The 21,945-nt window shown below is 49.6% G+C and overlaps 1 protein-coding gene across 1 annotated transcript in view; it reads left to right on the top strand.

The window, feature by feature from the left end:
* Phf2 (PHD finger protein 2) overlaps positions 1-21,945 on the top strand; it is a 69,969-nt gene that overhangs the window by 31,221 nt on the left and 16,803 nt on the right. The window contains exons 2-10 of the mRNA XM_031359735.1: positions 4,064-4,149; positions 7,577-7,691; positions 12,008-12,168; positions 14,977-15,118; positions 17,732-17,918; positions 19,303-19,465; positions 20,336-20,423; positions 20,778-20,884; positions 21,270-21,361. Of these exons, the coding sequence (XP_031215595.1) occupies positions 4,064-4,149; positions 7,577-7,691; positions 12,008-12,168; positions 14,977-15,118; positions 17,732-17,918; positions 19,303-19,465; positions 20,336-20,423; positions 20,778-20,884; positions 21,270-21,361 (1,141 nt within the window). The remainder of the gene's footprint in view (positions 1-4,063; positions 4,150-7,576; positions 7,692-12,007; positions 12,169-14,976; positions 15,119-17,731; positions 17,919-19,302; positions 19,466-20,335; positions 20,424-20,777; positions 20,885-21,269; positions 21,362-21,945) is intronic.

The raw sequence follows: 21,945 nt of genomic DNA, 5'->3' as shown, positions 1-21,945 counted from the left end.
GTTGTAATGTATATGTCCTCTTCATCTTTGTTTTTGAAGATTTGGTTATTTGGGGGTTCTTCACAATTCCACATGAGTGTAAAGTCAGCTTTTACCTTTGTTTCAACAATGGACAAATCTTGCCTTAATTCGAGGTACATTTCTCTCAGACAGTGTATCCTTCTTGATGTGTGTGTCATCACTTTTTTGATTTTCTTTTCAGATTATCTGTTGCCAGTGTCTACCAGCTGTGCTGGTGTGGTAGTCTTGTGTTGTACAACGCCCCCTCTTGTTTATTAGGGCCAGTTTGTTTTACATACATACATTTAAGCTTGTCATCTGCAAATAAAGATCATTTCACCTCTTTCTATTTGAAAGCTTTTAATTTAATCTTGCTGTCTAGTTGCTCTGACTGGTCCCTCTAACACTGCTGAGTAGAAGGCAGAGGCAGGCATCCTGGCTCTTTCAGATCTTCTGGGGAAGAGTTTTGGCTTTTCATCATTCTGTGTAATATTAGCTGTGAGTTTTTCATATCTTCTATTTTTACTCTGTAGAGTTAAATTTTTTTTTTTTCTAAAGAGTCAGGAGTTTTGACACACACCTTTAGTTACACCACTCTGGAGGTAGACACAAGTAGATCTTCAGGCCAGTCTGGTCTCCGGAGTGAGTTCTAGGACAGCCCAGGCTACAGAGAAACTCTGTCTCCCTCCCCCACAAATAAAAATAAATAAAATTATGACTAGGTGTTGGTTTTTGCCAAGTGCTTTTTCTGTATCGGCTGAGGTGATCACGTGGGCCTTCCTTGCGTTTATATAAGGTAAGACCATCTTAGGAAAGATGGGGGCTGGGGCAGGACTGGGAAAGAGGGGCACAGAAATGTGAGGGAGAGAGGACCTCCTTGCTGTGCTCTTGCCTTTTGCTCTCAGAGGCTGGTGACAGTCACATGATCCCTGCTTCCCTGTGTAACCTCCAGGGGCCCAGGGCACAGCCTTTCCTTGTAGTCAGATGTGATGAAGCATTGGGTTATTTCATGTGCTGAGCTGGTCTTTCATTCCTGTGACAAGTTCCACTTGGTTGTGGAATACAGGCCCCTGGTATGCTGCTGGACTTGATGATAGTTTGCTAAGGATTTTTATATGCTATTAATAAGAGTTGTGACTTTTATTTTCTTGTATGCTTTTGTCTGACTTTAAAATCAAGACATTGACCTCATAAAAGGAGTCAGGAGAGCTGGGGATAAGAAGTAGAATCCTTGTCTAGCATGGATAAAGCCTAAATTCATTCCCAGCACCAAAGCCGGTGGTGTGTGGGTCAGGAAGGTTACTCTCTTGTCCTTTTGTTTCTGAGGAGCATTGGTATTGTTTTTGATAGAATTCATTGGTGCTATCAAAAACACCAGTGTTATTTCTGGACTTTTCCTTTTTGTTACTTTATTCAGTGTGTGTGTTTTGTATGTGTGTGTGTATGTGTGTGTGTGTGTATGTGTGTTTGTGTACGTGTGTGTATGTGTGTGTGTGTATATGTGTGTATGTGTATGTGTGTGTATGTATGTGTGTATGTATGTGTGTATATATATGTGTGTATATGTGTGTTTGTGAATGTGTGTGTGTACATATGTGTGCGCTTGTGTTTGTATATGTGTGTGCTGTGGGCTTTTCCTTTTTATTCATTGTGTATGTGTATATGTGTGTGTATGTGTGTGTATATGTGTGTATATGTGTGTGTATGTATGTGTGTGTATGTGTGTGTGTATGTGTGTGTATGTGTGTATATGTGTGTATGTGTGTATATATATGTGTGTATGTGTGTGTGTATGTGTGTGTATATATGTGTGTATGTGTGTATGTGTATGTGTGTGTGTATGTGTGTATATGTGTGTGTGTGTATGTGTGTGTATGTGTGTGCGTGTGAGTGTGTGTGCGCGCACGCGCATGAGCTATGCTCAGGCATGCATCGCAGCACACCTGTGGAGGGCAGAGGGCAGCTACTAGATGTCTGTTCTCTTCTACCCTTTGAGTTCAGGGAATTGATCTCACTTTCTCAGGCCTGGTGGTGAGTGCCTTTACCCACTGAGCCATCTTGCTGGTCTCTGGAGTTTTTTGAAGGAAGAATGACAGACACAATATCTTATAGATCTGGGTGGCAGGAATCAGTCCCCAGGCTTTAGATGTGGCCATCAGGCACTCTACTGCTGAATTACAGCTTACTCAGCTGTTTTGGAACTATTTTTTGTAGTTTATGTGTTCCTAGGAATTTGTCCATTTTGCCTGCGGTACCTAGTTTGTTGGTCTATAAATATTCACAGTGTTCCCTCACAGTTTTTCCCTTTCCTTGGGGCCAGTGGCAGTGCCTTTTCTTCCATGTGTGGTTTCAGTAATCTTTCAGTCCTCTCTCTTTGTCTTGGTGAGTCTAGGTAAGAGCTGGTAAACTTTTGGCTTGGTTGATTCTCTCTGGTGTTCCAGGATTAGTTTAGTGCTAGCCATCAGGTGATTTTTTTTGTTGTTGTTGTTTGTTTGTTTGAGGATACAGGAAGTTAAGAAAAGGCCCTCCCTTTTCTTGCCCAAGGTTTGCAGAGGTCAGTCTTGTGCATCATTTCCTAGGAGCTGTGTTTGGTTTTTTTTTTGAGACAGGGTCTCTACTTGGGATCCAAAGCTCACTGATTAGGCTAGACTATCCAGCCAGTGGGCCCCCTGGAAGTGCCTGCCTTTACCTCTTCAGCACTGTGACTGTAGGCACGCGCTACCACATCCTGCTTTTCTTACATCCATTCTGGGAATCTGAATTCAGGCCTTGGTGCTTACACAGGAAGCCCTTTACTGACTAAGCCATCTCCTCAGCTCCCCTTACTTATTTTTAATAAGTATAAAGTTTATCATACAATGCATCATGAAGCCATACATTTTTTAAAAAAAGACAAAAGACATTTTAAAAGTAGTGTTCAATAAAGTTGGAAGGAGTTTGGGAACTTTTGTTGGATTTGTAGCATTTGCCCTATGTAAGTCATCTGCCTGGTGTTCCCTAGTGGCTTCTACATAGCCAGATCCCTTCGTCCTTCCTGCATGCAGCCTCTGGGGCTGCCTTCAGGACGTGCCACTTAGTATGCCAGGTATGGCTTCACTGTTTATACTTCTGTGCTCACTGGAAGGATGCACTGCTGTGTTTTCCAGTGACTTTCCCTTCAGTGGGAGTCACCAGCCACCATTCTCTGCCCTTTCTGCTGCCTTGTCACCAAGTCCTCCTGCTGGCCTCTCTCGTCACCAGTAACCAAGACTGGAGAGTGCCAGAGTAAAGTCACCTTTTCATTTTGCTGGTGTGGTTGTTAGATGCCTGTTGGTGTTGCGGTTCCATCCTCATTTCCTAAATGGCGTTTGGCTGTGAACATCAGTGCCAGTCGCTGTCTGAGCAGGTTTTCAGGGCCCTGGAAGCACTCTTGGGAGGGGCACACTGGTCACTGTCCCTCAACCTTGCCTTGACCTCCTGAAGCTGAACAGGGCAAGTGGTTGTAATACAACCCAGGGTTCTCCAGGCTTCCTGGTATGTTCTGTCCTCCAGCTGCCACTAGAGAAGGCTGTGTCACTGCCTCCTAGACCCATCCTTACCCTCCCAGGGTGATGATGGGGGTGGTTCTCACTGAGGCAGGCTTGCTGGATGAGTATGTCCCTGGGTCCTTGTGGTGAATACCTGCAACTGTGTGTGACTGCCATTGCAGATTGATGGTTTGGTTTTTTTTTTTTGTTTGTTTGTTTGTTTGTTTGTTTTTTGTTTTTTTCCAGACAGGGTTTCTCTGTGTAGTCCTGGCTGTCCTGAAACTCACTCTGTAGACCAGGCTGGCCTCGAACTCAGAAATCCACCTGCCTCTGCCTCCCAAGTGCTGGGATTGAAGGCGTGCGCCACCACCGCCCGCCTGGCTCGCAGATTGATGTTCGAGGAGGGCAGCTCTGCAGCCCTGTCTCCCCTCCCTCCCCAAGGGCCACTGTCCTCTACAGCTCCACTGGTCCTGGTTCCCAGCAGTGAGCTTATTCGTGGAAGGTGCTGAGGGAGACTGAACATGAGGGTGATAACAGTCTGTCTCCTCCCTTTTCAGCTGTGTTGGGGTGGAAGAGGAAGAGGCACCAGATATCGACATTTACCACTGCCCGAACTGCGAGAAGACCCATGGCAAGTCCACGCGTAAGTACCTCAACCCATGTGGAGCATCAGGGTCACAGCTCCCTCCCAGGCTCTAGTGCTGTGGACCCCTCCAGCTCAGCTGACTGCTCGCCCTGAGAGGCAGCCATGCAGGTGCTACCATCCCCAAGGCCTTGCCAGGGCCACACTTAGCATCTGTAGTGGGCAGGGTAGCCCATGTTAAGTGCGGGCTTGGGACTCCGATGATAAGAGGGGTGTCCTAAGACCCCAGCTCAGCCAAGCCTCACACCTATGTGGTTCTACTGTCCACCCTCTAGGAGCTTGGTTTATCCCACCTAACCACCCCTACAGGAAGTCTTTGAGGCCTGGCTTTGCACGGTGCCTGCTGCTGGAAATCCACTGCTTCTGCTTCCTACCCTTGTTCTCTGGGTCCTGCTATGCAGTAGGTGTAGGGAATACTGTACAATTTCATCTAAGTGGGCTTTGAGCTCCATGGCTGAGCCCTAGTTATAAGTGGAGAGAGGAGATGTAGCCAGCGGGAACACAGGGACTGTATCTGTGCTTGCGCTCATGTGTGTGTGTGTGTGTGTGTGTGTGTGTGTGTTTGTGTGTATGTGTGTGTGTGTGTGTGTGTGTGTGTGTTTGTGTCTGTGTCTGTGTCTGTCCCAGTCCCTATCCTCAGAGCTCCTGCCTATGCTGGTGTGAGAAGTGCTCACACATACTGCAAATTCACGTCCCATGCCTGAGGCTAGAGGGTTGAGCTGGAGATTTGGATGTGTCACAGGGGACTGTGACCTGTTCCCATTTAGTCACTATGTCACTCTCCTTTCAGGAGAATCTCATCCTGGTGCTCAGTGCAAGCTGAGAGGCCGTGTCCCCTGGCTCCATGGACTAAGTCTTGTGAATATAGAGAGATGAAGATGAAATCAATGCAGACAGTGGGGTGCGGTAGTGAGGTAGGGATGTAGGCAATGGGAGAGACACAGGCATCAGGGGACTCTAGTACCAGGGTTAACTCAGTTAACAGGGTGACATTGGCAGTGGGGGGCCCACAGTCCTGTTTAGTGGGCCAAGGCTTATCCAAGATTCTGGGGACATTGGAAGCTGGTGTGGCTCCTGGTGAGGCTGATACTAGGTGGGTTGGGCTCTCCCAGCTCCTGGGCTCTTTGCTGTCTCGGCTCTTCTGGGGCCTGGCCTATGTGCATTGCTGGAATGGTGAGGCAGCTCTGGTTTCTGGCAGGGCTCTAGCACATCCTTAGCATCTGTCTATACTGCCAGATCATGATCCAGGACTCTGAGGCACCTTCCAGACCTCCCAGACCCAGAGTGCTTAAGCTCAGAGGTGGATAAGCTAAGTTACTGATGGTGCAGATGGGAAGGAGTGTTCTCGATCTCTTGGCACCTTGTTAAGCTCAGACCTTGTTAACTTTATGTCAGAAATAAGACAAACATGGAGAGCTTCCGCCAAGACTTTGGAGCTGGTCCCTGAGGCCTGGGAGGCTGGGTAGGACAGAGCAGGGTTGGACCACGTTCTTAAGGAGGATGCGGTAAAGCAGTGTATGCTCATCCCTGGGGCCCTAATGAGGGTGATCTGGAAGATTGCTAGGGTCACACTGCCCTGGATGGTTCATGCCACAGGTGCACCTGGGAGTCATTTCTAAGGAGACCCTAGATTCTCGGAGCGGAAGAAACTAGAAATGGGCTGGAGCTTCTCCTGGCCATCACAGTGTTTCAAGGGGCCCTGGCTTGGGGGCTCTTGCCTGAATCTGCTCAGAGCAGAACGAAGGTGTGGTGTGGTTTGAGCAGGTTGCATCAGTGGGCAACAGTTTGATTTTTGGGGGCGCGGGGCAGGGATTATTGGGCATCTTCAGAAACAGCATCTGACTGGGTCAACAGCCTTTTCACTGGGGAAGGCCTGTGCACTGCATCGCCAAACCTTGCCCCTGGGCCTGGTGGGAGGAGGGGTTTGAGCAGAGGCTGCACAGTCAGCCTGGAGCCCAGGAACCAGCTCCCAGGGAGTGATTGTGCATAGGGTGCCTGTGTGCCACCGTAAATGTTTGTTTTCTGTTTTTGCCTTTGTAACCAGTGCCACAGGCTGTGTAGCTGAACTAGCAAGATATTCATTTTGTGCCTTTCTGTAGAGAGAGAAGTCCAAAATCAAGTGCTAGCTAGTGTCTGTGGCATCTTCTAGGGTGGAAAGGTGAGGAAGAGAGAAGTCCAAAATCAAGTGCTAGCTAGTGTCTGTGGCATCTTCTAGGGTGGAAGGGTGAGGAAGAGAGAAGTCCAAAATCAAGGCTAGCTAGTGTCTGTGGCGTCCTGCAGGGTGGAAGGATGAGGAAGCTGCCTGTGGTTTCTGTCCCTGTCGAGAGGACTTCAGTTTCATGACTCTCTCTTCTATGGATCTGGGGCACAGACTTCAGTCAGAGTATGCTTGTGTTAGTGTGGACGTGTGTGTGTGTGTGTGTGTGTGTGTGTGTCCTTTCACAGCAGGCTGTGTAAACCCTGAGGTGCAGACTCTCGCTGCTGTTTTTTGTGAGTCCCGCACTCCTTCAGCCATCATGGTCCAAAGTTCTCAGATTTGAGCTGAGGCAGCACTGTAAGTAACAGCTGCCTGTGACACTGGCTCTAGTCAGACTCCCAGCCCCTGAGCCTCAGAGGCAAGGCGCACGTCCATGGTCCTGGAGAGCTCCAGCCCTCTTGAGGTTGAAAGCCCACCTCTCCCTTTCTGTCCCTTTCACCTGGGCCTGAGGCAGGCTCTCCCACGAGCTTTTTCTTCATTTAGCAGCATTAGTGTGCGTTCTCAGGCTCAACCCCAAGCCTTACACAGTCTCTGTGTATTCTTTGAGGTAATTTTGGCCTGCGGGTCTTGGTCAAGGTCTTGAGACAGATTTATTTGGCCGACAAAAAATTTGGTACAGGAGTGCCGGGCTCTTGGACATGCCTGGCAAGTACCTTTATGGTAGAGACCAGAGAGATGGCGTAGCTCTGCAGCTGCAGCACAGATGTGCATATGTGCAAAGTGTACTCACCTTGCTGATGGGACCCACTCCCCATCCCTGGCTCAGGCCATCACTGTCATGCTCACTGTGGGGTCAGGGTGAGAACGCAGGTGTCCCCTGCACTGCCCTTTGTTGCTCAGAGGGCTACATGACAACTTCAGTACCATGGACTGCTTGATATTCCGATACCTTGGGCCACCATTATGGGTCAGTTCATGGGCACATTGACTGGGAGGTGGGGAAAGACAGGGACGGTCCTGGCGGGAAGGTGGCAGATCTTCCTCTGGAAGCCAGCAGCCTGTGTCCTCCCACTATGGGATGGTGAGCCCCTAGGCTGTGTTGGTGTGCTTCCTGGCTTCCTGTCTATGCCCTGTGATGCCCGGCTAGGGTGTTCCCTTATAGGTGTAAGGACCTCCAAAGTTGGGTGGGAGTTGTACTCGGAACAAGCCCATCTTCTGTCTCCTCCACAGTCAAGAAAAAGCGGACCTGGCACAAACATGGCCCTGGGCAAACCCCGGACGTGAAGCCAGTGCAGAATGGCAGCCAGCTGTTCATCAAGGAGCTGCGGAGCCGAACCTTTCCCAGGTTGGTGACCTTCCTCAGGTGGACAAACCTTTCAAGGTGGGTGGGCCTCCTCCTGGTGGGGTCTAGGCAGTGCCTCCTAAGGCGTGAGCCCATCTACTGCAGCCCTGTGTCCTCCCTCTATCTTCTGATCACTGCACCCGAGGATGTGCGTACAGTTCCACTCAGTCCACATGTCTTTCACTTTTCCAGGAGAGCAAAAAGCAGGAACCCGCTGTGGAGGCAGGGGCTTCAGGCCTTCCACAGACAGGTCACTGCGGAGGCAGGGGCTTCAGGCCTTCCACAGACAGGTCACTGTGGAGGCAGGGGCTTCAGGCCTTCCACAGACAGGTCACTGCGGAGGCAGGGGCTTCAGGCCTTCCACAGACAGGTCACTGCGGAGGCAGGAGCTTCAGGCCTTCCACAGACAGGTCGCTGTGGAGGCAGGAGCTTCAGGCCTTCCACAGACAGGTCACTGTGGAGGCAGGAGCTTCAGGCCTTCCACAGACAGGTCACTGCGGAGGCATGGGCTTCAGGCCTTCCACAGACAGGTCACTGTGGAGGCAGGAGCTTCAGGCCTTCCACAGACAGGTCACTGCGGAGGCAGGGGCTTCAGGCCTTCCACAGACAGGTCACTGTGGAGGCAGGGGCTTCAGGCCTTCCACAGACAGGTCACTGCGGAGGCAGGGGCTTCAGGCCTTCCACAGACAGGTCACTGCGGAGGCAGGGGCTTCAGGCCTTCCACAGACAGGTCACTGTTCCCCCTCAGCACCTCTTGAGGATACATATTGTGCTATTGGTGACTTTTCTTGTCTGGGTGGAAATTCTTTCTGTCCTGGAGTCTGGCCACCTGCCTCCTGTTCTTGCTGCCTGGTAGAGGCCCTTACCTTTCTTCTACTTTCTGCATCCTTGTTCTGAGGTCTGGCAAAGCAGTGGGCAGACAAGGGTCCCATGGGAAAGGGCAGCTTAGGGAAGCTGTTCTGAGTCATCTTTGGTTGAGAGATTGGTTCTGTTTGTCTGGCTGAAGGATGGCGTCACTGGGCAGAGAGTTCTCGGTTGGTGGGTTTCTGCTGATGTTTATTGTGAAACCTTACTCGAGCAGCTGAGCTTAGGTTTGCCCTGGCTCCTCTGAGCAGAGAGCCTTTCATTCAGCTCCCCTGACCTCCCTGAGATGCAGTCGCTTACCATAATGCATCTGTGTAGAGTCCAGTAGCTGTTGATACGTTCGCAGATGTGTGCCTCTTTACTAGTCAAGTTCAGCACCTTTGACCCATACCCCACAAGGAAATCCTGCCAACCTCTTCCCACAGCCCTGAGAAACAATGGGCACCTTTACCTGCTGGGTCCACTTTCTCGTGTGTAAATCTGCTTCCTGGGGCTTGTTCCTAGAAATGGAATCACCCTGTATTGGGGTAGCTTCTTTTATTTCAATTATTTTCAAGGCCTACTGCATCCTACCATTTGGCAGGACTTAGTTCTCTTTGGCTGAATAGAATCCCATTGTCTGGCCGGACTGCTTGCTGTGAGTGCCGCTCATAGGACAGGCATTTGGGCTGTTTCATGTTTGTTTTTGTTTTCATATTTTTATTTTTTAGCTACTATGGATAATTTTGTGGTCTAAATATTTATGCATGTTTTTGTGTGGTCATATGTTTTCATTTCTCAGTGTAGAGCCACTGGGTCAGATGGAAAATCCGTGTTTAATTGTCTTGAGAACTGCCAGACTGCTTTGCAAGACAGCTGCATCACGCGCCTGCCATTCCCGCCAGCCGTGGTGGAGGGGGTTCTCGCAGTCTTTCTGTGTTTCTCCTTACGGTGGCGCTCCTGAGTCTCACAGTCTTTCTGTGGTGCTCCTTACTGTGGTGCTCCTGAGTCTCACAATCTTTCTGCGGCTCTCCTTACGGTGGCGCTCCTGAGTCTCACAGTCTTTCTGCTGCTCTCCTTCTCTCCTTACTGTGGCGCTCCTGAGTCTCACAGTCTCTCTGTGGCTCTCCTTACTGTGGCGCTCCTGAGTCTGGCAGTCTCTCTGTGGCTCTCCTTACTGTGGTGCTCCTGAGTCTCACAGTCTTTCTGTGGCTCTCCTTACTGTGGTGCTCCTGAGTTTCACAGTCTTTCTGTGACTCTCCTTCTCTCCTTACTGTGGCGCTCCTGAGTCTGGCAGCCTTTCTGCGGCTCTCCTTACTGTGGCGCTCCTGAGTCTCACAGTCTTTCTGCGGCTCTCCTTACTGTGGCGCTCCTGAGTCTGGCAGTCTCTGTGGCTCTCCTTACTGTGGCGCTCCTGAGTCTCACAGTCTCTCTGTGGCTCTCCTTACTGTGGCGCTCCTGAGTCTGGCAGTCTCTGTGGCTCTCCTTACTGTGGCGCTCCTGAGTCTGGCAGTCTTGTGGCTGTGAAGTGGTCTCAAGTTTTGACTTGAATGTCTCTCTCATGACTGAAGATGCTGAACAACTTTTTGTTTACATGTGAGCTTTTCTATTCTCTTCCTAGAGAAGTCTATTGAGATCTTTTGCCTTATGCACTGCATGTTTGTACACATATGTGTGCACCTGCATTTGGAGGCCAGAGAACTACCTTGGGTGTTATCAGGTGACCCTCCCCCTCCCCCCTTCCCTTCTTTCTGAGACAGGGTTTCCTTAGCTTTTTGCCTCACACTTTAAATATTTTTAAATTATATTTACATATCTATTTGTGTATCCATGCATTTATATGCATAGGCAGGCCTGTTGGCAGGTACTTTATCTGCCGAGTCTCTCACTGAGTCTACCTCACTCTTAAAAAAAAAATCCTTTAGATTTATTTTATGTGTACAAGTGTTTTGCCTGTAGGTATGTGTATACACACACACACACACACACACACATATACACACACACGCATATATGCACCACATATATGTCCAGTGCCTGTGGAGGTCAGAAGAATCAACCTCCTAGAGCTGGAATTCTGAATGGTTGGGAGCCACCATGTGGTTGCTGGGAATTGAACTCAGGACCTCTGGAAAAGCAGTCAATGCTCTTAACCGCTGAGCCATCTCTCCAGCCCACCTCACACCTTTTAAAATAGTCTTTTTGTTGACTTGTAAAACTTCCATATTTTAATGACTTTTAAAAATTAAATGTTTGTGTCTGTGCTCATAAATACAGGTGCTTGTGTAGTGCAGAAAAGGGCACTGGAGCCCCTGGAGCTGGAGTTGTAGGCAACTGTCAGCTGTCCGCCTCTCCAGCCCCTCCACATATGCTGGAGGTGTGATCTTTATGCAAGATTGGCAGGCATTTCCTGTCCCATCCATCTGTCTTTTGACTTTTTTGATGGCGGCTTTTGAAGCAGAAAGTCCTTTTGATGTCTTGGTTTTTAATCTTTCATTTGTTTCTTGTGCTCTTGTTGCAATCTAAAACCTTTACCAAATCCAAGGTCATGAAGATTTATCTTCCTGTTTTCTCCAAAAAGTTTTGTAGTGTTAGCATTGAGTTTATACTTTGAATACATTGAGTTAATTTTTGAATATGGAATGGAGTAAATAAATCGAACTTTATTTTGTGTGTGTGTGTGTGTGTGTGTGTGTGTGTATGTGTGTGTGTGTATGTGTGTGTGTGTGTGTGTGTGTGAGAGAGAGAGAGAGAGAGAGAGAGAGAGAGAGAGAGAGAAAGAGAGAGAGAGAGAGAGTTTCTATTTGTTCCAGTATCACTTGTTGAAAAGACTAGCTTTTGCTTACCTGGTCTTGGCACCTCTGTTGAAATCCTCTGTTTGTAAGCATCCACATTTACATCTGGACAGAATTCTAGGTACCGGTCTGTGTTTGTCCTTGTGCCAGAACTACACTTGACTCCTGTATTAAATTTTGAAGTCGAGATCTATAAGTCTTGAACTTTGCCCTTCATTTTCAAGATTGTGCTATTCTGGCCCCTTTGTGTGCCCCACATGGATTTTAAGATCAGCTTGTGAGTTTCTACAGGAAAGTTACCTGGGATTCTGCAAGATGTGGTAGAAAGATTTGTTTCTGTTCTTTTTTCCGTGTGGGGGGTGCATGAGAGAGCTAGAGCTCCACCAAGATAGTGTCTCGAGATCTGCTTCTGCTGCAGTACAAAGGGTGGCCAGCATGCAGGACCACAGCAGAGCTTTTCTGTCCCTCGTCACGGTGGCCCCTGACCTTCATGTCTGTATTACAGTTATCAGTGGACCCGTGTGCCCTGCTCCTGGTGGTGGACTCCTGGCATTAGCACCACAGATTTGCCTAAGCTGGCTCAGTGATAATTGTTAGGGTGCTGCTTCAGGCCAGCTTCTCGGGGCCTGGGAGGCATGTGGCCAGGGATACTGAGGCCTCCGACCCTCCCTCTCTCCATAGTGCTGAAGATGTAGTGTCCCGTGTGCCAGGCAGCCAGCTCACTGTGGGCTACATGGAGGAGCATGGTTTCACAGAGCCCATCCTTGTCCCCAAGAAAGATGGTCTGGGCTTAGCTGTCCCTGCCCCAACATTCTACGTGAGTGATGTGGAGAACTATGTGGGTGAGTACTGCCCTTTGCATACCTTGTTCAAGCCTGGGGTAGGGGGGTATTGGCGTCAAGATCTGTGCTGAGGGTTTGATCCCAGTACCCTGGGCTTACTCTTGATCCGATGAGAGCAGGTGAGGCGCAAGGCTCTTGAGACAGGATCTATAACCAAACCTGGGGTCGCAGTCATCCTCCTGTGGCCGTTCCTACCTGTCTCTTCCTTTGAAGATGCTACAGTCACCAATGGCCACACTCTCCATTTTAAATGAGTGCTGGGCATCTGACCTCAGAATATGTAAATACTGTGCCTTACCCAAGGTTCCATATTCCCGACTTTCATGAAGGTTTGTTGTTGTGGTGGTGGTGGTGGGGGCACTCACTGAGTAGATCTGGCTGGTCTGGAATTCTATGTAGACCAAGCTGGCCTTGAACTCACAGAGCGCTGTTTGCCTCTGCCATCACACCCAGCACTTGGAACATTTCAAACACAGACAATGAAGGAAACACATTGGCTGTTGGATGCATACCCACCAGCCTTATGCTGACCCTCTCCTCCTGAACTCTTCCCCTTACAGTGTCTTAAGACTTCTCTTTGCCTGTAACTTTTCTCTGTGAACTTCACTGCTTAGATGAACATAGTTTGATCTGTCCCTGCACCACATTGATGACAATTCCCTGACAGAGTCACAGGGTGTCTTCTAACATTGCCACATGATGTTGTCATCTACAAATATGGCTTCCCTGAGACACATGTGGTTATGGGCTGCAGGTTAGATATGCTTATAATTTGACTTAATTCTCCCCAGCCCTTCAAAAGATTCCTGTTTAGAGTTGTGGAGAAGGATTGCCATGTGAATCTGATGACCTGAGTTTACATTCCCAGAATCCACATAAAAAGCTAATGTGTTAGTTGTGCATTATAATCCTGGCACCCCTGCTGGAAAATGGAAGCCAGGGACAAGGGAATCACAGGCCAGCTAGTCTGGAATATGTAAACCCTGCCAAAATCAAGCAGACCAGAAGGTGTGGACCAGCTCCTGAAAGTTATCTTACCTCCACACACGTGTGTGCATATGCATGCATGCACACACTTGTGTACATACATACACACACACACCTACTTACATGAGAAAGGCCCTGAGTTTTATCTGCAGAATTTTTTTTCTTTTTTTTAAAGTTTTTCAAGACAGGGTTTCTCTGTAGCCATGACTATCCTGGAACTTGTTCTATAGACCAGGCTGACCTCAAACTCAGAGATCCTCCTGCCTCTGTATCCTGAGTGCTGGGATCAAAGGTGTGCGCCACCACCAGCTAGCAAAAAACTCTTTACATTTGATCATTTGGCTCAAAGTTTAAACAGGATCCATGGGTAGCATTTGGTTTGTATGTCCCTTACATCTCCTTCTGTGGCAGCTCAAGCCTTTGCCATTCTGTCAGATGGGTAGAACCTGCAGAATTCCTCAGATCCAGGATATGATTGGTTGTCAGTGCCCCTGCTGTGGCATCCAGTGGCTCACTGTGTGCTGGGTGTTTTCCTGAGAGCTCCAGCTTGTAGACCTGCTTGTGTCCTCTCAAGGATTTATGGCTCTCCCTTCCCAGTGGGTGCACCTCCATCTTTGAGGATACTTACAGTCCCTAATACACACCTCTAATGATGCCACCTTGGTCAGTGGAGCCTGGTGTCCAGGATTCTTGTTCACGGGTGTTCCAACAGCTTCTGCCTTGTGGCTGGGCAGCCACTGTGGACCCTGACAGAGGGCACCTTTGCCTGGCCACTCTGTGTTCTTTCCTCCTCTCTTGGTTGTGAACCTTCCTTAAAGACTTCTCTATCCTGGGCTGGTGAGATGGCTCAGTGGGTAAGAACACTGACTGCTCTTCCGAAGGTCCTGAGTTCAAATCCCAGCAACCACATGGTGGCTTATAACCACCCATAATGAGATCTGACGCCCTCTTCTGGTGTGTCTGAGAACAGCTACAGTGTACTTACATATAACAATAAATAAATCTTAAAAAAAAAAAAAAGACTTCTCTATCCTTAGTTATTTGTAGAGTCTCAACTTTTCCTCATCAGGTACAGAAAAGGCAAGATAAGTATTTTCCTGAGTAGTCGCCAATTGATCAATTTGAACAGCAAGTTGGTGCTTATGTTAGTTTTCCTATATCAGCATTCTACCACTATAATAAAATATTTGAGACAAATAATTTATAAGGGGGGAGGGGTATTTGAATTCATGACTCTAGAGCCACCAGTCCATAGTAATTGTCTGCAAAGTTTGGGGTCTCTGGTAAGATTGTGTGTGAGGGAGCAAAATGTTTATATCATGAGTAAGCAAGCAAAAGGAAGGCCAGGGTCCCACAGTCCCCGTGACCTAGCATCCTCCGATTAGACCCCACTCACTCAAGGCTCCACTTTTCCGAGTAGCAGCACAGGCTGGGACCGAGCCTTTGTGTATTCATTGCAAACAAGTGGCCTGGAAATGCAGGGCACTTGGCTTTTAATTTTAATATTATTCTGGAAGTACTTATGCCAAGATGTCCGTCACTGTATGAACCTCAAGTTGACTGGCATCTGTATATTTATTTGCTGATGTGGCCTTTCTAGCTTAGGTGAGATTCACCATGTCACAATGTCACGGGGTCCAGGAAAGCAGCATCCGTTACTCTGATCCAGAGCAATTATAGGTAGGAGAGAAAGGCTCAGCCCCTATTTGTCCTAGGGGGGCACTGCCATTTAGCTGAGGACAGGTAAGCATTCACCCCACCATGTCCTCCAGGGAGGCCATAGCACTTTCCTGGCATGCTCATGTCCTACTTCCTCCCCAGGGCCAGAGAGGAGCGTGGATGTGACCGACGTCACTAAGCAGAAAGACTGCAAAATGAAGCTGAAAGAATTTGTGGACTATTACTATAGCACGAACCGCAAGCGTGTTCTCAACGTAACCAATCTTGAGTTCTCAGACACCAGGTGACAGGCTACTCTGGGTTGGGGCTGGGTGGGTCTGACTCAAGGCTATTGTCACAAGCCTAAAGTTCCAGAATAGTGTTGGGCCATCCTGATGTGAGGACTGCAAGCACTGCCTCAGGTCGTGCTCTGGGTCCTGGCTTGGGGTTCTGCTCTGGTGTGGGAACTGTGAAGCATTGCTTGAGGTTTTGAGGTGGATGCTGCAAGGCCTGGCTTGCAGTCCTAATCTGCATGGCCTGCTGCCATCCTGTGAGCTGCCCAGAAGTCACCATGCAGGCTTGGTTTTCCTTTCTCTTAAAACACACTGAACAGTTCAGATGAAATAGGAGCCAAAGGAATGCACCCCACTCACAGAGAAAGCACCCACTCTCAGAGAAAGCCACTGGGACGACATGGACGAGTCTCTTCCAGATGTATGTGCTCCTCATGTATACTAATGATGTGCTGGTATGACACACTGACATTTACACACACCTGTGACACACAAACACAAATGCACAATAAATACATTGACATACACGTATGACACACAGACCGTTCGCACACCCACTCACACTCAGTACACTCGTGGATGCCTGTGTTAGGGTTTGCGCAGTCCTACTCACACTCAGTACACTAATGGATGCCTGTGGACAAACTAAGACACAGCATAATGACACACTCTCAGGACACACTGGGGCAGCCCATGGATACAACCGTATCATGGCACACTCATAGAACAAGATGTAGACACACTCAGGATAGACACACTTACAGACATTCACACTCAGGAACACTCTGAGGACACAGCGCCAGCATGGCTGGGACACCTGCAGCATATTCATTGTGTGAACACCTAGCCCCCTTTGATAGCCCATGACCACAGAAACTCTCAGCACACGTGTCACTCACTAACTCACATGCACGCTTCCATCACACACTCCCCGCCACATGTACTGACACCCTTGCATACACATGCACACTCACCTACACAGGACTGTACTTCAGTGGCCACTCTGCACCTCCTCTAAGCCTATCAATTGCCTCAACCTATGAGGCCACACATAGATGTCCCAGCAGGTCCCAGGTGTTATCATTGACATGATCCTGTGGGATGGTGTATGTGGGGGTCATTTATGCACAAGCTCTATCCTATCTTGAGGCTAGGGCGACAGGACTAGGCTGTGGTTCCTGGTAGAGTTTTCATGGTGATGGAGAGCTCCCCTCCACTGGTTGGGAGAGACAGCAAGCCTGGAGGTCACACACATGAAGATGAGGGAGCCCAGACAGGGAGAGGAGCCTGGGCTCTGATATCTTTATCCAACTTCGTTATCCAGCTTCACCCAACTGCATTAAAAACCTGTGAGGGATTTTAATTGATTTGTTTGTAGGAGGAAGGCATGAGTTCCCTGGGGGTGACTGAGAGGAATCTCCAGGTCAGGTGTGCATCATGCACACCAAGTTGGACATGTAAGGTGCATGTCCCACAGAGAAACAGTCTCCAAATGAAGAAGTTGTATGTGTCATATTGGGGATGTGGAAGGAGTTTAGGGACTAGAGGTTGAGTCAGGGTGCCAGATTTCCACCTATAGGTTTGGGTAAAGCCAGCTCATATGTAAGATGGATATTGAGAATCAGGTTATATGGAGCTACCACAGACAGCCTGGTCAGGTGAATGTGGTAGAGACTCACAGGGCCACAGGAATTCAGCTAGGTATAGAGGCATGAGCGGCCCTGTTTGGCAGCGAGAATGGTCACATCTGGTTCTCTGTCACTGCATGGGGGCTGCAGACATTTCACTAAGCCCCAGGTGCATTACGTAACTGTGATAAAACACCATGACCAAAAAAAGCAAGTTGGAGGGGAGAGGGTTTATTTCATTTTATATAGTTCATCATGCTGGGAAGTCGGGAAGGGAACCTGGAGGTAGGGACTGCAGCAAAGGCCATGGGGAAATGCTGCTTACTGGCTTGCTCCCATGGCTTGACCTATTTTTTTATGCATCCCAGGACCATCTGCCTAGGGGTGGCACCACCACCCACAGAGGCCTGGGCCTTCCCATATTGGTTATTAGTCAAGAAAATACCCTCCAGGCTTGTCTATAGACCAGTCTGATACAGTCAGGGTTCCCTTCTCAGATGACTCTGGCTTATGCCAACTTGGAAAAAACCAACCAGCACACCAGGTCACTTACACCTTTTCCCACCTTCCCTGAAAGGGATGTGGCTGATTAACAGGAACTAAATGTGATGGGGAGTCTCTGGACTGCTTGTGTTTTGCCCTGGAGAAAGGTGGCCTTTCTTCAAATGGTACTGTGTGTGAAACCATTTCCTCTGAGTGTCTTGTGTGTCAACCCCAGAGGGCCACTTTAAGGCTCCCCGAGACCTTTTTCTCACCCCTCTTTTTGGGGTAGAGACAATCTTGTGTGGCCTTTGTAGCCCCACTCAGTGGCTGGGCTCATCCTACTCTCTGCAGCCCTTCTTTTACTCTCCATACAAAGTGAGATGTCTGTCCAGGGCCTGCAGATTTACGAGGTGGAATGTGGAAGGAGCCACTCACTGTTCCTACCTTAGAATGCTTTAAAAATGGAAGCCATGGACTCTGTTGTCCTGACTGCTCTTCCTTTTATGGCCTTAGAATGTCCAGCTTTGTAGAGCCACCTGACATTGTGAAGAAACTGTCGTGGGTGGAAAACTACTGGCCTGATGACGCGCTGCTGGCCAAGCCCAAGGTGACCAAGTACTGCCTGATCTGTGTGAAGGACAGCTACACTGACTTCCATATTGACTCTGGAGGTGCCTCAGCCTGGTACCATGTTCTCAAGGTGAGTCACACCCCTAAGACATATCCTCAGGACTACAGTTTCTCCAAGCCCTGTCTGTGGCCAGCAAGTCACCTACTTCCTGGGTTGGGTGAAACTGGGATAGCTAGTTGTGGGACAGGAAGCCAAGGACATGTACATGTATGAGGAGCATTTGGGATCAGTGGCATACATGTATCTACTGTCCTTAGAGCTTATTAACAATAGGGGAGTCCACTGGGTCACCTGGTGCCCAGAGTAGAGAGCAGAGAAGACTTCCCAGCAGCCACTCTGGAGTAAGGAGGCAAATGGTGGCTACCTGAGCCAGCAGGGATGGTTGGGGGCTCACCACTGAGGCAAAGGGGAACTAAAAGAATAGGATGTATCTAACAACAGAAGTCCTGGATCTGCCAGCTGCAAACTACACTTCTCCAGACTGGCTCTGGCTCGAGCTGGGGCGGTGGCCTCGCATGCCTATGCTGGTCCTGTGAGTCTTTGAGCAATGAGGCTCTTTCTGCTTGGTGCAGAGCCTGGCCCGGGCTTCACATAACCACCTGGTAAATGGTGACTTTTCTTTTATCCAGCCTGGAAACCCAGAGACTCTCGAAAGCAGAGATGCTAAGGACATGCTGGGTGGCAGTCTGCATTTTTTTTTATTACTCCCCAAGCACACATGGAATTTGTAGTGTCATGGAATAATAATGTGTGTACTGCTCCTGACCAGATTAGGCTCACACACCTAGAACCTTCCAGAATGCAAGGCAGTATTGCAGGTGGCAGTGATGAGCCTGACAGGGTGATTTTCAAGTCAGGACCCATCGCTGGGCCCAGAAGATTGTGATGAGCTCCGCTCTAGGACCATTGTCCCCAGCACCTACTAGGTTCTGATACCTGCCTCTGTACCCCAGGTCCTAGTGAGCTGTATCCCCTGGCCAAGAGTCCCTAGCACCTAATAGACTCTACTCTACTCCCAATGTCACCAGAGCCTTGTGGGCTCTGCTTCTGTCCTAGTGTCCCCAGCACCTTATGGCTTCTCCTCCACCTACCATTCCCAGAAACCTGGTGGGCTCTGATCTTGTCCCAGAGTCCTCAGCTCTGCCTCCCACCCCAGCAATCTCAACATTCAATAGGCTCTACCCCCTACACCAGCATCCTCAGCACCCAGTAGGCTCTACTCCCCCACACCAGCATCCTCAGCACCCAGTAGGCTCTACTCCCCGACACTAGCATCCTCAGCACCCAGTAGGCTTTATCCTCCCACACACCAGCATCCTCAGCACTCAGTAGGCTCTACCTCCAATACCAGTGTCCTCATTCAGATGATTGCCCACTTGAGCAGCCCCAGCACCAGGTGGGCTCTGTCCCACATCCCTAGTGTTTCGGCTCTGCCAGTGAGTTCTTTTGGCAGGGCGAGAAGATCTTCTATCTCATCCGGCCAGCCTCAGCCAACATCTCCCTATATGAGCGTTGGCGGTCAGCCTCCAACCACAGTGAGATGTTCTTCGCTGACCAGGTGGACAAGTGCTATAAGTGCACTGTCAAGCAGGGCCAGACCCTCTTCATCCCCTCAGGTGAGTGTGCTGCACAGGTACAGGGCCTATTCTTCATGCCACAGTCCCCTGACAGGGTGTCTTGCTGTCCGTAGCTGGGCCTGCCCCAGTCAGGGATATGTGGCCAGCCAGCTTTGGCATGGGAGACCTAACTTTAGAGGAGAATTTAGACGTATTCCTACATATTCCCAAGGAACACTTCAACTAGAACAATCTAAAGTATGTCCTGAGCAGCTGAGGCTGCCAGCTTCTCCCGAGAGAATGAATCTCAGAGCGGAATAGTCCATGCTAAAAGACTTCTTCCCTCTGATGTAACTTGACCACATTTTTGAGATTGAAGCATGAGCCCCACTGTACCATCCGGTAGCTAAAACATTCTGGTTTCCTAGTGATTATGTATGTTTTTTCACTTAAAAATCAGGATCCAAATGAGGCCACAGAACATGACTGAACTTAGCCTTTGATTGGCTCTAGGGTCTCTCCTTCCTTGAAGGTGTCCTTACAGTTACTCTGGGAGGCATTATGGCTTTTCTGGAGTTCAGCCCCTGGGACAGCCTAGAGACAAATCTCAACCTCTGGGAGAATGGCAGTCCCAGCCCTGTCTCTTCTGACCTGTGTGGACAGGTCTGAGACTTGGGGTCCCTCTCCTGGTGGCAGTGCTGCCCTGGGGTGTCAGCATGTCCCCTTGACACCTAGGCCTGAGTTCTTATCTGTCTGTTACTGGAGTGCTCAACAGCCTATGTTACCTCAGACATACTCCCTCCTCCACCTCTCTCAGAGGTTCCTACCTGGCCTGAGCAGATAGATGTGGAGTCTGGGGTGAGTGGGGGAGGTGAAAGCCAGCATGGGAGCAAGGTAGAAGCTAGTCACAACTTTACATGTCTCTCCCAGGCTGGATATATGCCACGCTCACCCCCGTGGACTGCCTGGCCTTTGCTGGACATTTCCTCCACAGCCTCAGTGTGGAGATGCAGATGAGGTAGGTAGCTCCTACAGTGCTGTCCGGCCTTGGACCAGGTTGCCCAATGGGCACCTTGGCCAGACTCCTGGGCTCAGCCTGTGGGTTGCTATGCTGACGTCTGCGTGTCGAGGGGAGGAGGGAGGTGGGAACAGCCTAGCAGTGGCTTGGGATCATGAAGGCTGTTGTCACCTTTCCTGGATCTTGGGCAGCCTCTCTATTAACTACAGTCCACTGCTTCCAGCCATGGTGGCTATCACTTTGAGTGACATCAGGCCCAGTGGGGAAGCCTGAGCTGGCTCAGTAGCCTGGACTCTCCCTTGTGTGGTCTATTTGAAGCTCCTGCACTGACTGGTTCTTTCCTGTGGCTTCCAGGGCATACGAGGTGGAAAGGAGGTTAAAACTAGGCAGCCTGACTCAGTTTCCCAACTTTGAAACTGCCTGCTGGTACATGGGGAAGCACCTATTGGAAGCGTTCAAAGGTACCTGTCACTCCAGATTGGGTGACTTGAGGCTGCAGCCCTGGTCTAAGGGATGTTATGGCCCTTTGTGAGCCCTGATCATGCCCCTTAGGACACAGGTGTAAGAAGGTACCTAGGGGTTTAGTGTAATCTCTGACTCACTAAGACAGGGCTTGGGGTTCCTGGGCAGAGAGGGGAGGAAGAACTGACCTGTTCAGGGTCCTGTTAGGTAAGCTTCACGTGAGATGGGAGGAGATGAGAGGTGAGCCTTTCCCCTGTAGGGCAGGTGCTGGGTGGGTGGGCTCCCCAGGTTCCAAGGAGAACCGTTGGCAGTTGGGTTCTCTGGAAGGCCTCTTGCTGGGGGAGGCTAAGCAGCCACCACACTAACCTATTGTGTCCTTCCCAGGTTCTCACAAGTCTGGGAAACAGCTGTCCCCACACTTAGTTCAAGGAGCTAAAATTCTCAATGGTGCTTTTAGGTCATGGACAAAGAAGCAGGTAGGAAGCAGCTCACTCGTGTATTTGTCTGAGGGAACAGGGCATGGGTGGGGAAGATCCCAAGCCAGTGTCCTATGGAACACGTAGTAGACACTCCTCCAGGCTGGCCTAAGCTTGCCTGCTAACTCTAACCATGATCCCCTGAGGGGTGTCGGACAGATGTAGGTTGCCTGGGTCAGCCTGGGGTCATTGGCCCCAGGGCTAGATTCCCTCAGGAGTTTGGGCAAGGACAACTTTCTGTTAACCTGGAAAGAGCAGAGAGGGTCCCAGGAGACAGCTGGTGCAATGACCACACATCTGGATCTGGACAGGAAGTGCTAGGGATACAGTTGTGGCTCTTGCCGCTCTACAACCATGAAGCCTGGTGTGGATGTAGCCTCTCATCTAACAACTTGCATTGTAATCTGGGGACCCCTTTCCTTCCTTGTCTCTTCCCAAGATTCTGTGCACTGGTTTCCCCAGCCTGTGGAAACTGCTTCTCAGACAAAGACCACAGGGTGCCAGCTTTCCATTTGCTTTCTCTTCTTGCCTAGGTTGTGGCTGCAGAAGGAGAAATGGGTCTGGCTTAGCCTAGGTTAACCTTG

This window comes from Mastomys coucha, unplaced genomic scaffold (assembly GCF_008632895.1).
Source record: "Mastomys coucha isolate ucsf_1 unplaced genomic scaffold, UCSF_Mcou_1 pScaffold7, whole genome shotgun sequence".
NCBI classification, from domain to species: Eukaryota; Metazoa; Chordata; class Mammalia; order Rodentia; family Muridae; genus Mastomys; species Mastomys coucha.
This window is presented reverse-complemented; position numbering and strand designations above follow the sequence as displayed.